Source organism: Podarcis tiliguerta, assembly GCF_965153285.1.
Source record: "Podarcis tiliguerta genome assembly, chromosome: 12".
Classification (NCBI taxonomy): Eukaryota; Metazoa; Chordata; class Lepidosauria; order Squamata; family Lacertidae; genus Podarcis; species Podarcis tiliguerta.
Window position 1 is genome coordinate 58,883,152 of NC_139545.1, and position 15,355 is coordinate 58,898,506.

At 46.1% G+C, this 15,355-nt stretch overlaps 1 protein-coding gene across 7 annotated transcripts; it reads right to left on the minus strand.

The window, feature by feature from the left end:
* Window positions 1-1,142: 1,142 nt before the first annotated feature.
* LOC310660879 (verrucotoxin subunit beta-like) lies at window positions 1,143-14,642 on the minus strand. Of its 7 annotated transcripts, none has more exons than XM_083406335.1 (4): window positions 13,847-14,642; window positions 8,228-8,365; window positions 3,384-5,950; window positions 1,143-1,432 (listed from the first exon to the last, which is right to left on the minus strand). In XM_083406335.1, the coding sequence occupies exons 3-4, from the start codon at window positions 4,954-4,956 to the stop codon at window positions 1,266-1,268; spliced, it is 1,740 nt and encodes a 579-aa protein (XP_083262461.1). In that variant the 5' UTR covers window positions 4,957-5,950; window positions 8,228-8,365; window positions 13,847-14,642; the 3' UTR covers window positions 1,143-1,265. The 7 variants fall into 7 exon arrangements, with proteins under 7 accessions (XP_083262461.1, XP_083262460.1, XP_083262456.1 ...); XM_083406334.1 differs by having other exon boundaries at window positions 3,360-5,950; XM_083406330.1 differs by lacking the exon at window positions 1,143-1,432 and having other exon boundaries at window positions 1,464-4,748; window positions 13,847-14,635.
* Between the last annotated feature and the right edge of the window lie 713 nt (window positions 14,643-15,355).

Below are 15,355 nucleotides of genomic sequence, written 5' to 3' on the forward strand. Positions count from 1 at the left end.
CATCTTCACTCAGTTCCGATGAAATCAAGTCTAAGCGTCTGCTCATTATTTTTCCCAGACCAGTTGCATCAAACATTAGCCTTTCCAGGGCAGGTTTACGAAATCAAACTGGAAATACAAATATAATGACATATTAAAGCCTCACCTCCCCCTTTGGCTATTTGTAATTCTGCAGCTCGGTCTTGACTTCCATCATGGCGGATTTCCAAATTAAAAGTGCAACACAACTCCTGCACAAATTCTAGGAAACCTTCCAAAGTTTTTTAACATCTCTCCAGCGGCTAATGAGATCCTGCTTCTGTCTAATATCAACAAATTAGAAAATCTTTTATCCTCTTCCAAGCAAATCAAAGATCAAAAGCCTTAATTATATAATATTGTTATTTCCACACAGTTTATAGTTTTTTAGAGCCATATTTATGTCAACAAATAAAAAACTGATTTGATCCCGGAATGTCCTGCTTGTCCTTAATAGGACATCCCTATTTTCATCGGAGAAATGTTGAAGGGGTGGGAATAGGAAAACAATTCTGAATCAGAACGAATGGCAGAAAATCCTATTCAGCTGTAAACCAATGGGTTTTCCAGGGGGCCAGGACAGCAGGGCAAACAGAGGTTTGGATAAGTCCTACATCTTACATAATAAATAATAATAATAATAATAAATTTTATTTATACCCTGCCCTCCCCAGCCAAGACTGGGCTAAGGGCGGCTAACAACCAATAATAAAAACAAGTTGATTAAAATACAACTGAAAAACAAGATTGGTAAAAAACATTGGTAACCTCCAATATATGAACCTATACATCATATTATGGTGAGCATACTTCTTCCCCTCCCCATTTTTTATTCTCACTACAACCCCGTGAAGTAGACTTTGCTGGGGGAGAAAGAGGGAGAGATTCTTAAGGGAGATTCAAAAGGTTTGAACTGGGGTCTCCCCAGTCTTAGCCTGAGACTCCAATCCCACACTTGGGGGCCTCATTACTGCATGTCTGGGTTGGTTGGTTGTGGGTGCTTTTTAAAGAAGATTACAGACAAGTAACTGAAAGGTATAACCACAAGAAGTGTGGTTCACCTGATTTACAAGATATGCAGAAACATACATCTATAACTGAACACATGAGAAACACCCGAGTAGCAAGAATAAAACGCTCTATATTGCATCATGGAAAAAATTACACCAATTAAATGTTACTTATCCCAAATTTATTAAGAGACTTGTGGAAGAGACAAAAGTAGATTTCCCCTTTTTTTCATGTACTCAAGAAAATCCCACCAAACGGAGACAAAAGCGATTGCCTTTGTTTTGACTTTCAAAAAACGAGTGTGCCGCTAGGTTTTTCATGTAACGCGATGGTTCATATATTATCCACCATAATGAGGTGTTAATTTCAGACAATGTTTTCCATCTTTGGGCAATCGACAGTCCTGCAGCAATAAGAAAGTAATTCAACAAATCTTTTATTTTGCATTTTTATTCTCTACTAATAGTAATAATAATAAAATAATAATAATAATAATAATAATAATAATAATAATAATAATAATAATAATACCACCAACTGGGGCAAGAACAAAATTTCCTTTTGGGATCTTATTTATTTCACCAAAAACCCTCTGTCAAAACTGCTGCACCACCGTGCAGTTCCATCAAAGGTGGTGGTAGGTGCCCTTCACGCCACAATTCCTCCAGCCGTCCAGAGATGCACTCAAGGACATTGCTGTGTTTGTGTTGAAGGTACTCTCTCTAGACCAGGCTTCCTCAAACTCGGCCCTCCAGATGTTTTGAGACTACAATTCCCATCATCCCTGACCACTGGTCCTGCTAGCTAGGGATCATGGGAGTTGTAGGCCAAAATCATCTGGAGGGCTGAGTTTGAGGAAGCCTGCTTTAGACCTTCTGCATTCCCCATTCTGCGCCAGGGGCTTCAACATTCTGGGCACGTTCTTAACACAGTCCAAGGAAGCAGATCCTCCTCCACCTTATCCTATTGCTCAACATCCTCTTCATGCTCAGGGTTGATCCAAACATCCTCTGGTCCCTCTGCTTTCCCTTGGGGGAAACTGCTCTTTAGAGCTCTGTTGGAACAAGCAGCAATCTGGGTTTTCTACAGATTGATGTTTGCTCCGATCTAGAGCTAAAGAATGGGTTTTCCCTGGGAAAGGAGGGGGGCAGGGGGGAAACTGCTTGGACCCATGCTTTCTTGGCATGGGACAAGTGTGGACAATCCCTCATGTAGTTTGAAGGTGTCCTGAGGGTCATCTAGTCCAACCCCCTGCAATGATAGATAGATAGATTAGATATAGATAGATAGATAGATAGATAGATAGATAGATAGATAGATAGATGATAGATAGCTATCTTTATTGTCATTGTCCCATGCAGAACAATGAAATTGAAAAACTACATAAAAGTACATAAAACTACTACAAAACTACATAACTACATAAAACATTCAAAAACCCCTAAAAACTCTAAAACCCCATTTTAAAATACACTATACTATAGAGACCAGGAATCTCAACTAAAGCATCCTGGTCAGATTGCCATCCAGCCTCATCTTGGAGACCTCCAAGGACGGAGAGTCCACCCCCTTCCACCACTTTGACTGCCTTGACATCTTGGGCTATCCATCAATGCATATAACAGCGTAACTTTCCTACTACATCAGGAAAGGAAGGCATGCAGTGGAGGAAGGCAGCACAAGGGGGGTCTCCCACCCAAAGATGGGTCCCATCTAAAACTCCTCTTGGACCAGCTCCTCACTGGGCTTGCTCTCAAACCCGTCTCCGTAAACTGCAATGACCCGAACAGCGGCCACCTTCTTCAGAGAACGTTTGGGGAGCCAACAGCTCTCAACTTTCTCTCCCGTTCTCTGCTCTTTCCATGTGCCGTCTGCTCTCCTCCTGAGCTGCACCTTGTACTCTTTTATCACGATGCCGGCTGCAACGAAGCTGGGGCTGCCCCACGTGACCTGGAGTTGGCTGCTGAAGCAGGAACTTATTGGCCTCAGGGCTGGTTTCCCTGGGGGGCTGGAATGGCAGGTGGTCACCACCCTGCGCACATCACAGAATGGACTGAGGCCTGTTTTGGCCTCTACAGCATATCTAAATTCATATTTTGTTTCTGGCTCCAGTCCTGTGACCCAAAACTTTTCCTGACTGCCTTTTACATGTGCAAACACCCATTTTTTCTCCCCCAGAACTCTGTGCTGGACATAATATCCCGAGATCACCCCTTTCTCAGACTCTGCCGGCTTAAATGTCAGCTGGAACCGGTTCCAGGAGACAGCATCCGCCAGCAGAGGGCGAGGTTTGGAGAGAAGATCTAATTTGGTTCCTTCCAGAGACCCACTTTGGTATCGGATGATCACGGCACCTGGATCACTCTTCTCGGCCTGCGAGGTCACCACAAACAGGGCCTCCCCAGGCTGAGAAAACAGAGAGTATTCTGCAAAGACCATGGCTGCCTTCTGGACTCTCTTTAATAGGTCTTCGTCCTCAAACCACGGAGCGAAGCTCTTGTCTCCTGCAGAAGTCTCTGGCTTGAGTTCGGATACTTGATCCAAGGCTGCGTTTAACTTCTCCAAGTAGGGCTCCTTCGCTTGCAATGAGGTGAACGTAAATGCAAGGACGGTGTCAAGTTTGTGATCGAGCACCCTCTTCACCACGTCATCCTGGGAGAATACCTTCCCCTTTGACAAGCCCAGGAAGAAGTTGACGTAATAGATCTCTCGGAATTTCAGATCCAGGAATTTGTGGAGCCACTGGCTTCTGAACACCGACTGCTGGTGCTTCCTCACGGTGTCCCCCAAGGCACTTTCTTGCGCTGCTCCGGCACGAATCGCAGGCAAGAGCCCTGCCACCTGCTTCTGCAACGCCCGCCTGTACTGCCAGCACAGATCTTGGAACTGCAGGATTTTCTTATGGATTTCTGGGAAGACGGTGGCCGTTGGCTCCCTCAGGAGGTCGTTGCACCTCCTGTCGACTTCCCCCAGCTGCTCCAGAGTTTCCTCGATGTCAGAGATCAGCTTAGAGCTGATCTGACGCACGAGCCTTGCAGCCTTGGACTCCAGCCTGTTCAGGGGATACAGCCAGACCTTCACAGGCACTGCCTTCTCCCCTTGGTCACCCAGCATTTTGGGGAGGCTGGAATAGACTTTCAAGGCTTCCTGGTAGCTGGTTGGGTTGCTTTCTAGCGCAATGTCCCCATGGAAGGTACAGCTGAATTTTTCAGCCACAGCCTCTTTCTCACCATTCAGCTTGGTCTCTGTGTCTCCTTGGCAAACCAGAGGAACTTTGGCCACCATCACGTGGAGTTTGGCTTGAATATCTCGGACACTCTCGGAGGAAGAAGACATTTGGTCAAACACAAAGAAGGCGTGGGCTCCATACAGGATGCCAACGACCACGTGGGTGCTCAGCCCTTCGCTGAAGACCTCTGGGTAAGTGATACGTTGGAGCCCCAAATGGTGCATGGTCAGCTGCTCAAAATGTGTGGTGGCCGAGTACTGGAGGGTTATTCGGGCCTGGCATGTGGACTTCCGGGCATCCAAGAGAAATTTGGCTGATCCGTCCACCTTGACCAGCCCCGCCAAGAAACTGGCCTTCAACGATCCTGAGACATTCAGTGCATGGGTTTTGTGTAAGATCATGTCACATTCAACGACTTGCGTTGCGGTGTTGGGCTGTGGCCGCGCATCAATGTTCTCCTTCAGCACCCCTGGATCCCACAAAGTGATGCCTGCAATTGAACAGAGACGCAGCGAGAGAGAGGTCAGTGCAATGGGATGTGGAATTGCATGTGAAATATTGTATGCTCTGTTATGCGCAATCCCTTCGCCAATGTGTATGCAGACAGTTCTATTGCGGTTGCAAAAGAATATGACAATGCACATCTTCCTAGGTTTGGCTACTGGGAGACAATAAAGACTTCTGCAACATAAGAACATCAGAAGAGCATCTGCTGGATCAGGCCAAAGGGGCCCATCTAGTGCAGGATCCTGTCCTCATGGTGGCTGACCAGATGCTAGATTTGGCTACGTGCTGCCATCACTGATGGCAAGTGAAGTCCAATGGCGAGTGAGGGCACTGTGATGTAAACGAGCATAAGAGTCTTGCTGGACCCTTCTAGTCCAGGATGCTGTTCTCACAGTACTGCCTCCATCTGTGATAACCATCATGGCTAATAGCCATCAAGAGCCCTCTCCAGCTGTTTTGGTGCACAGCTCTCGCCAGCCCCAGCCAGTACAGCTGTATGATGCTGTGGGGCGGCTGGGAGTCACTGCCGGGTGAAAGGACGGAAAGCAATATAATAATAATTTATTATTTATACCCCGCCCATTTGGCTGAGTTTCCCCAGCCACTCTGGGTGGCTTCCAATCAAGTGTTAAAAAACAATACAGTGGCTTCCTGTTTCCTGCGGTGGAAAATGGCGGATTCCACACGATCGGACTTCAGCCTTTCCGATAATTCAGGGCTGATATGGGGGTAATTAGCCCTGGCAGCCTCCCCAAGGCAGGGGCGGACTGTCTCGCGGTTTGCCCCAGATTGCCGATGTGGCAGACGGCAGGGGCACTGGGTCACAGAGCAAGGGACGGACTGACACTCCTGCGATGCCACCCCATAGCCAGACGCATCTGTTTGGGGAAATATAAAGATTTGAAAAACAAACAGACATGCTCTGAACTGACGAAGCTGGGGGGAAACCTGCAGAATGTACAGTCTCTGGTGCAAAAGATCAAACTTCAAAGAGATCCTCATCATGATGTTTGGAATCTGGAGGGGCTCGGTAAGTTTTTTCTTCTTCCTCTAACATTAACAGTCCGTATTGCATGCCAAGCCTCATTAAGAACCTAAATTGCTCTGCAAAAAGTGAGTACAGATGGACTTTCATATATAATTGGGACTTATCCGCAGCTGCTTTTCTTCTAAGATTTGAAATGCCTGTTAAAGACGAAAACAAAAGAACAAAGAACAAAAATGGCGTCTACCCACTATGCATTATGGAATATCTGAAATACTTCCCTGATTAAGAGAAACAGGAGCTAACTGATGGTTGGTTATAAAGACTGGAAACAATATTATATATACAACTGTTTGCAAAAAGAGGTTTTTTATTATGAGCAACAGAGAGGGATGTTTGGCAGCCCCCCTCTAGGGCCCGGAGAGGGGACTGGGTGGATTCCAAAGGCCAATTGTTAACTGTCTGATATATGGCTACATTGCAAACAGTCTGCTTAAGAATAAATCAACAAGGAGTTTCAGAAGGAGGTTTCTCTCTGTTTCTTTCATAACACCTGGACGGGAAAGATTACCTATTTGGGAGCTGCCAAATAACAATTCTCAAAGAGCTGGACAGAACTCTGAATTTGGATGCAATTAAATGAAGCCGTGCGATATACGGACAATATACAATATACGGACAAATCTGCACTCCATAGGGGGAAAAAGTATCTGTTTTCTGACATGAATGAGGATCACAGAACCAGAGTCAAAACATGGAGGAAAAGATCGGATATGGAATTATGAAAAACATGGATGATGATGAGAGGCAGGACTATGATGTTGAAAGCGCTTCGGAATTCAGACCGTGGGAAGCCAAAACAAAACTTATTACAATTTGGAAGACAATTGGACTTTTTTATTTTAGTTTTTTATTTTCTTTGGATTTGATTTGATATGTTAATTAGATGTTTTAATTGGAAAATTAATAAACACTTTTTAAAAAAGTGTTTAAAAGAATACAGCATTAAATATTCAAAACTTCCCTAAACAGGGCTGCCTTCAGATGTCTTTTAAAGAGAAGATAGCTGCTTATTTCCTTCACATCTGAAGGGAGGGCATTCCACAGGGCAGGCGCCACTACAGAGAAGGCCCTCTGCCAGGTTCCCTGTAACCTCACTTCTCTCAATGAGGGAACTGCCAGAAGGCCCTCAGACCTGGACCTCAGTGTCCGGGCTGAATGATCGGGGTGGAGATGCTCCTTCAGGTATACTGGACCGAGGCCGTATAGGGCTTTAAAGGTCAGCACCAACACTTTGAATTGTGCTCGGAAAAGTACTGGGAGCCAATGCAGATCTCTCAGGACCGGTGTTATGTGGTCCCGGCAGCAAAATCAGTGACTGCACCCCTGATCTCTTCCCTGCCTTCCTGAACTTGAGGCTGAAAAGCAGAGGCTTCTGTTGAGGAGGAGGAAGAAAACTTTAGCGGAAGTGGAAAACAGGTTTGTGTCCGTTTGCATTTCTTGGTACAGAAAGTATTGATCTGATGTGTAGAGATCTTTCCTATTCTAATTAGTTCAAGGGGGCATGGGAAGTTTCTCTGTGTGAAAGAAACAAGCAGAAGGTTCATGATGTTTGGGTTATTCCTTCAGAGAAGCAGTCCTGTTATCTCTTTCTGTCACGGTCATGCTGACTATACAGTGGTACCTCAGGTTAAGAACTTAATTCGTTCTGGAGGTCCGTTCTTAACCTGAAACTGTTCTTAACCTGAGGTACCGCTTTAGCTAATGGGGCCTCCCACTGCCGCCGCTGTGCGATTTCTGTTCTCATCCTGAAGCAAAGTTCTTACCCCAAGTTACTATTTCTGGGTTAGGGGAGTCTGTAACCTGAAGCATCTGTAATCTGAAGCGTCTGTTACCCGAGGTACCACTGACTGTAATCATAAGGCCAGAAGGAGCCTGGGTTTCACTCCTTCTGGTGTGGTGTTCTGTATGTAGTGCTAAGTTTTAATCTTATTATGTTATTGTAAGTTTAAGTTAAGTCTGCTGCAACTGGACTTCTTACGGGCAGTGCCAATCCTGAATGGATTTGTGACCATTTCGCTCAGTTGCCTTCAGTAACAGTAAAGCTCTGCTGGATGAAGTATTCATCGCCTCTGGTCTATTTTGGGGGGAATCCTGCAACGTGTTTAAGTTTTTACTCTGCTAATTATACATTGGAGTTCTGATTTGGATCAATAAGAGTAGAATTCCATGACAGTTTTGGCGCCTTCCAGAAAGTGGCATCACCACAACATCACAAACTGGAGCTGAAATGTTGATGGCCAAATAAAATCCCAAGACTCTCCGGCCACCACCTTTGAGGCCTTCTTAGAGGGTTTGAGAGGAAAGAGGGCTGCCACCCCCCGCTGCTACCCAGCCCCCACAATGGCTCATGGTGGTTTGCCAGAAAATCTCCTTCTCTCTGGGCACCGGGAGAGGCAGAGGGATGGTCCATTTACCTGGGATGAGGTTGTCCCTTCGGCAGTCGTAGAGCATCCCCAGCTGAAACGGGCGGCCGAGAGCTGCCATCTCGATCACCTGCTCTTCTTCAGCCATTGTGTCACCCGGGTTGCTGCCTGGGCCCAGGGGTGGCTTTTCTGCAAGAGATGGGACAGGAAAAGAACGGCAGGAGGTGAAAGTTCTAAAGAAGCACAAGAGGAAAAGGTGGAGAAACCGAGTCCTCCTGGGAAGACTACCTAGCCATTCCTCTGACTCTTTCCCTCCATTACGTTGACCAAAAGTGGTTGAGGATTTTCCAGCTTCCAAGATTCACCTGGCTTTGCCCCTGATAGATCTGTGCTTTGCGCCGCAGAAGAGCTAAAAGCCTAGCATGCTCCCTCTTCCATGTGACAGCCCTTGAGATATTTGAAGATGGCTGTCACGCCTCCTCTCAGTCTCCTCTTTTCTCCATTGTGCCTTATTCCAAAAAGAAACAGGAGTTTGCATCTCTTGGTGCAGAAAGTATTGATTTGATGTGTAGAGATCTTTCCTATTCTACTTAATTCAAGAGGGTTCTGGGAGCTTCTCTGTGTTAAAGAAACAAGCAGAAGGTTCATGATGTTTGGGTTATTTCTTCCGAGAAGCTGAGTACAGCTGGTTTAAAATGGTTCTCTTATTTCTTCTATCACGGTCATGCTGACTATAATAATAAGGCCAGAAGGAGCCTGGGTTTCACTTTCTCTTTCTATCTCTTTTCCTTCTGGCGTGGTGTTCTGTACATAGTATGCTTGGCATTAAGGTTTTAGTCTTATTATAAGTTATTGTAAGTTTAACTGGATTTCTGATGGACAGGGCCAATCCTGAATGCATTAGATTTGTGACCATGATGCTCATTTGCCTTCAGTAGCAGTGAAGCTCTGCTGGATGAAGTATTCACTGCCTCTGGTCTATTCTTACTCCGCTAAGTATACGTTGGAGTTCTGATCTGGATCAATATTGAGTAGAATTTCATGACAGAGTTCTGGGCAAGTGCCTGCAACCTCGGGAATCTCACACCGCTTGGAGACTGGGGTGCAAAACTATCTTCCTATTTAAATCGCCCTTTATTCATTCATAAGGACTGTGGTCTTACTGAGGGCGGCATGCAGAGGGTCCTAGATTCAATTCACGGCATTGCTGGGTGGGGCTGCAACCCCAGGAAGCTTCTGCCAGTCCGTCCTGCACTCTGCTGAGCTCGATGGAGCAGCTCAGTGCAGAGCAGGTTCCTGGTGAGGGACTGTTGGTCTCCTCTGGATGGGGGTAGCAGTGGGATCTCACTTCCTCTTAAGAAGCAGGTCCTCCCGGATAAACCCAGCACTGCCGATGAAGTCTGAGGGGGCATCAGAGGGCCTTTTTTATCTGCTTGCACTGCTGTGCCAACTGCACCCTTCCTGGAAGAGAGAGGGATCTGGCCCCTGCAGGCAGACATGCTGGCCAGATTAGATCAGCAAGGCGTTCTCTGCAGACGGCTGCCTTTGGAAGCGGTCCAGAACGCAGTAGAACCCCATGTTGTTATCAGAGTCATTTTGCTAGCGGAGTTTCTAGACTGGTCGACATTAAAAGCCCAACAAGGAAACACGTCATATAAAAGCAAAGTTTTGATAGCTCAAGGATGGAAACATCAAGATCTGCTGACTATCGAGGAATGGCAAACAAAGATGGTAGAGTACGCAGAATTAGCCAGGCTGACCGGACTAATTCGGAAGAAATTTATAACTTACCTTGAGAAACACTGTTTACATATAAGAACACTGGCAGGTCTGAGAGAAACCTTACAACGTATAAATGATGGAGCATTCTATGTGAGATTATAGAAAGAACTATGTATAGCTATGAACAGTATGCTGATATAAATCAACATGTAAATATTATAGTGTGGAAACAAGAAAACCAGAAGAGGGGTAGAGGGAAGTGGTAAACCTGAGAGTTTTAGGTTACCAATATTGTAAGAATGTATACATATATAATATGAAAATCAATAAAAACAATGGCAAAAAAATTAATAAAAGCAATCTCCCGTAATGAAAACATTCCCGTGGTCACAACGCTGCCTGCAGCTGGATGTGGGGAATTAACCATCCTAAACTGGGATTGCCCAAAGGAACGGAAAACCCCCCAGTCGTAGGTGGCTGTCTTGAGTTGTACCCTCCAACATTTCTCCAGTGAAAATAGGGATGTCCTAAGGAAAATCGTTAAGCAGTATGTGGACCGAGAACTCCCAGAAGTGCAAGCTGGATTTCGAAGGGGCAGAGGAACCAGAGACCTAATTGCAAACATGCGCTGGATTATGGAGAAAGCTAGAGAGTTCCAGAAAGACATCTACTTCTGCTTTATTGACTATGCAAAAGCCTTTGACTGTGTTGACCACAGCAAACTATGGCAAGTTCTTAAAGAAATGGGAGTGCCTGATCACCTCATCTGTCTCCTGAGAAATCTCTATGTGGGACAAGAAGCTACAGTTAGAACTGGATATGGAACAACTGATTGGTTCAAAATTGGGAAAGGAGTACGACAAGGCTGTATATTGTCTCCCTGCTTATTTAACTTATATGCAGAATTCATCATGCGAAAGGCTGGGCTGGATGAATCCCAAGCCGGAATTAAGATTGCCGGAAGAAATATCAACAACTTCAGATATGCAGATGACACAACCTTGATGGCAGAAAGTGAGGAGGAATTAAAGAACCTTTGAATGAGGGTGAAAGAGGAGAGCGCAAAATATGGTCTGAAGCTCAACACCTAAAAAACGAAGATCATGGTCACTGGTCCCATCACCTCCTGGCAAATAGAAGGAGAAGAAATGGAGGCAGTGAGAGATTTTACTTTCTTGGGCTCCATGATCACTGCAGACGGTGACAGCAGTCACGAAATTAAAAGACGCCTGCTCCTTGGGAGAAAGGCGATGGCAAACCTAAACAGCATCTTAAAAAGCAGAGATATCACCTTGCCAACAAAGGTCCTTATAGTTAAAGCTATGGTTTTCCCAGTAGTGATGTATGGAAGTGAGAACTGGACCATAAAGAAGGCTGAAGAATGGATGCTTTTGAATTCTGGTGCTGGAGGAAACTCTTGAGAGTCCCATGGACTGCAAGAAGATTCAACCTCTCCATTCTTAAGGAAATCAGCCCTGAGTGCTCACTGGAAGGACAGATCGTGAAGCTGAGGCTCCAAGACTTTGGCCACTTCATGAGAAGAGAAGACTCCCTGGAAAAGACCCTGATGCTGGGAAAGATGGAGGGCACAAGGAGAAGGGGACGACAGAGGACGAGATGGTGGGACAGTGTTCTTGAAGCTACCAGCATGAGTTTGACCAAACTGCGGGAGGCAGTGGAGGACAGAAGTGCCTGGCGTGCTCTGGTCCAGGGGGTCACGAAGAGTAGGACACGACTAAACGACTAAACAACAACAAAAGGAAAATCGGGACCTTCCGGGTCAAATCAGTAACGGGGATGGCTTCCGTAAATCTGAGACTGTCCCTGGAAAATAGGGGCACTGGGAGGGTCTGCTGCCTTATACGTTAGGTGTCACCACACTGAATGAAGTTCCTAATCTGTGCAACTGACTGAGGTGCTGTGAGAACCGTCTTCAAATACCTGAAGGGCCTCACATGGAAAATGGAGCTGGCTTGTTTTCTGCTGCTCCAGAGGGTAGGACTCGAACCCATGGATCCAAATTGCAAAAAAGAGAGATTCTGACTAAACGTTGGGAGTAACTTTCTGACTGTGAGAGTGTAACTCGGATGCGGCAGACTCTCCTCCCATGGAGGTTTTTAAGCAGAGGTTGGGTGGCTGGTTAGGGATCCTTGAGCTGCGATTCTTGCATTGCAGGGGGTTGGACTAGATGGCCCTTGCTGTCCCTTACCCCTCTACCATTCTGTGTGCCCAGTGCCACCGGCAGGTCCTCAGCAGCAGCCCACAGTATTTTAATATTGGAAGCCGCCCAGAGTGGCTAGGGAAGTCCAGCCAGATGGGTGGGATATAATTAATAAATTATTATTATTATTATTATTATTATTATTATTATGGTGTCTTTGAGGTTACCTCGTCCCAAGCTGTAGAGGACTTGCTGAGAGATAGAGGGAACTTGACCCGTCACGCTCCCATTGTCCCTCTCCCAAATAAAGGTCTTGCCCCAGGGCTGGTTTGGGGTCTGGATTATTGGCCTCATCCCTGCAGGGCCTGGAGCCGGACCCCCAGGACTCCTTCAAGACCCTTCCCCCCAAAGGGAGTTTTAGTGATCAGGCGTTGTCAAGAAACAGTGGGTCCAAGGTGGGCTTCCTTGAGGGCAGGAGTCAGTCCCTCCTCCAAGGAACCCACACAGCCAGGTGTATTTGTCTTCCACCTTTCCTCGCAGGAGCTCAAGGTGCCCTGCATGGCCCCACCCGCCATATTATCCTCACAAGACCCCTGTGAGGTAGGCTAGTCTGAGAGTTGGCCCCAGGGTCTCCCCCCCCCCCCCAGCTGGAACTTGGCAGAATTTAGTTCCGGTTCTTCTCCAGTGGAGAGAACAAAGGAGAGATTCATTTCTTTATCTAGAAAAATAGCCCTGGCTGGCCCCAAGATCACCCAGGGATCTTCACGGCCAGGTGGGTCTCTCTGAACCCTGGTCTCTCCCTAGTCCTCTTCCAACACGCTAACCACTGGGCCACAGTGTTTCCTCTGACCACAGGTATGCTGACAGCAGCCTGGACAAAGCCAGCCACACACACAGGATCCCCGCCTAGCTTGAAGAAGCCAAGCGGGGTCAAGGGTCGAGAGAGGATGGGGTCAGCCACAACACTTGAAGGATCCTGTCTATGCTTATTCCTGCGTCGCAGGGGGTTGGACTAGATGCCCCCCGAGGCCCCCCTCCAGCTCTATGATTCTATGTCATCAGCAACGACGGCTGAAACAGACCCTGCAAAGACAGAGCAGTGGGTATTACAGGTGAGGACATTAATAGGCAAGATGTTAATTTGTTTTTATATGCAACAGCAGCAGCAAGAGTATTGTTAGCCCAGAAATGGAAGCAAGAAGAAATTCCGACGAAAGAAGAATGGCAGCTGAAATTAATGGACTACGCAGAATTAGATAAAATGACAGGAAGGATTCGAAACTTGCGGGACTAGAGATTCACAGAAGATTGGAAGAAATATACGAACTATTTGAAGAGCAACTGTAACCAACAAATTACACTAGTAGGACTACAAGACGTTTTGTAAGGAGGAATATATGAAATATTGCAAAGTAGAGAAAGAATAGAGAGATTAGTTTTGAAATTTAAATGTAGTAGTGAAAGTAAGAAATGTAAAGTAAGTGAACAGATTGGAAAATTTTCAGATGTGATTGATGGAAGACTTCTACATGACTTCTACATGAGATGCATCTTGGAGTCCCGCCAAGGGGACACAAAGCCCAGAGCCCCCTCCTGTTGTTTCTCCCCCAGCATCAAGAGGTAGACTTCCTCTGAACCTGGAGGTCCCAATGTTCCTAGATCCCTATAGGTCTGTTCTAGAGTAGGTGTGGGTCAAGGACTTCATGGTAGTGGCAGCTCCCTCCTGCCCTCTCTGAACTGCGCCCAATCTCCATCCTTGAATGCCACTCCCCACAGATGCTTCTTACCTGGGAATTCCAGACCTGGGCCTTGCCTTCTGCGTCTGGGATCCAAAACAAAAATATATACACCCCACAGCTAGCACTGGGTGAGGCAGGGCCCACGAGGAGCCGGACCCCACAAATTTAATCCGTGGTCATGAAGTGGACCGTGCCCGAACGTTGCAGCCACAGATCCGAGCCCTGCCAGACTCCCAAGCCGCTTCACCGACAAAAGTGCAAGTTTGGCCCTTGAGATACGTTGTGTGTTCCACCCTGATAAGGCCTGTGCTCAGCCTCACGAGCTCTGGGTGGGGGCCCTGCCGGGGAGGTGGCTTGTTTCTCCTTGGCCTTCTGGCGCACGGCAAGGCCGTCCTCTGAAGGCCCTCCAAGAATCTGCCTAAATCCCCTGCAGCAGGGAGTTCCAGGGTTTAACTATTTGCTGCATAAAGGTTTTTCTTTTCTTTTCTCTGCCCTTCCCAGCTTCCAAAGACACACACATACCAGAAATGGGTTTTCCCAACATCCAAATTAACCCGCCTCGTGACAATATTGCATTTATTCACTGAGCGCCTTTCCGACAGGGAACCTCAAGGCAAAGCACATGGGAATTTCTCAGTGGGTCTCCAATCCAGTGACTGACCAGGGGACCAGGGTGAGGGGGGTCACCATTCACCCCACAGGGAAATCACCAAAGGAAAGTTTGAAAGAATATTGGAGGTTAGATACTCAGGAACAGATTTTAGATGAAGATTGGGAAAGAATCTTTCCACAACCACCCTTTGTTGTGACCTCTAGGATAATCCAGGAACAGGATGAAGCTGGTACAAAAATGGTATTATATCATATTACAAAATTTGGAAGTAAGAATTGCTGGAGGAAATGTGGAGTGATGGGAACGTACAGTCAGATGTGGTGGGACTGTCCGTTAGTTAATGAATTTTGGAAACAGATTGGTATAGAAATATCGAAAATTGTGGGAAGGAACATGGAAATAACTAAATTAATGGTTCTTATTACCCTGAGTAGTACCGAGTTAAAAACAAAAGAGGAATGCAAATGGGTAAAACTGATGGTAATTGCAGCCAGACAGGTTATAGCGAGTAATTGGAAAAATGCAGAAGAGCTAGGGGTGAACCAATGGAGGAAAAAACTGAATAATATTATAATTTTAGAATGCCTAACTGTGAACATACATAGAATGAAAGGGTTTAAGGTCAGTGAGAAAGAGGAGGATTGGTTTGAGAAGATATTGAATTATTTGAGTAGGTTTGAACAATTTGGGGCAATTAAAATGTTAAAAGTTAAATAAACCTTGTGGAAGGAGGAGTGTTAAGGTATATAGAAGTGTACATATGGTTAATTTGATTATGTTAATATCAAATATTATTGAATATGTATATTATTGAATATTGCATAACCAATGTATCAGCCGCCTGGGGGGTTTCACTGTTTCCGTTTTGGTGGTTGGTAAAAAAACAAAAACAAAACACCATTCACCCCACAGGCGAAAGCAACCGCAGTTGGCAGATGCCACCA

Bases quoted from the DNA above. Each gene is read 5' to 3' on its own strand.
- LOC310660879 (XM_083406329.1), bottom strand. From the start codon at position 4,956: ATGTTCTTATGTTGCAGAAGTCTTTATTGTCTCCCAGTAGCCAAACCT.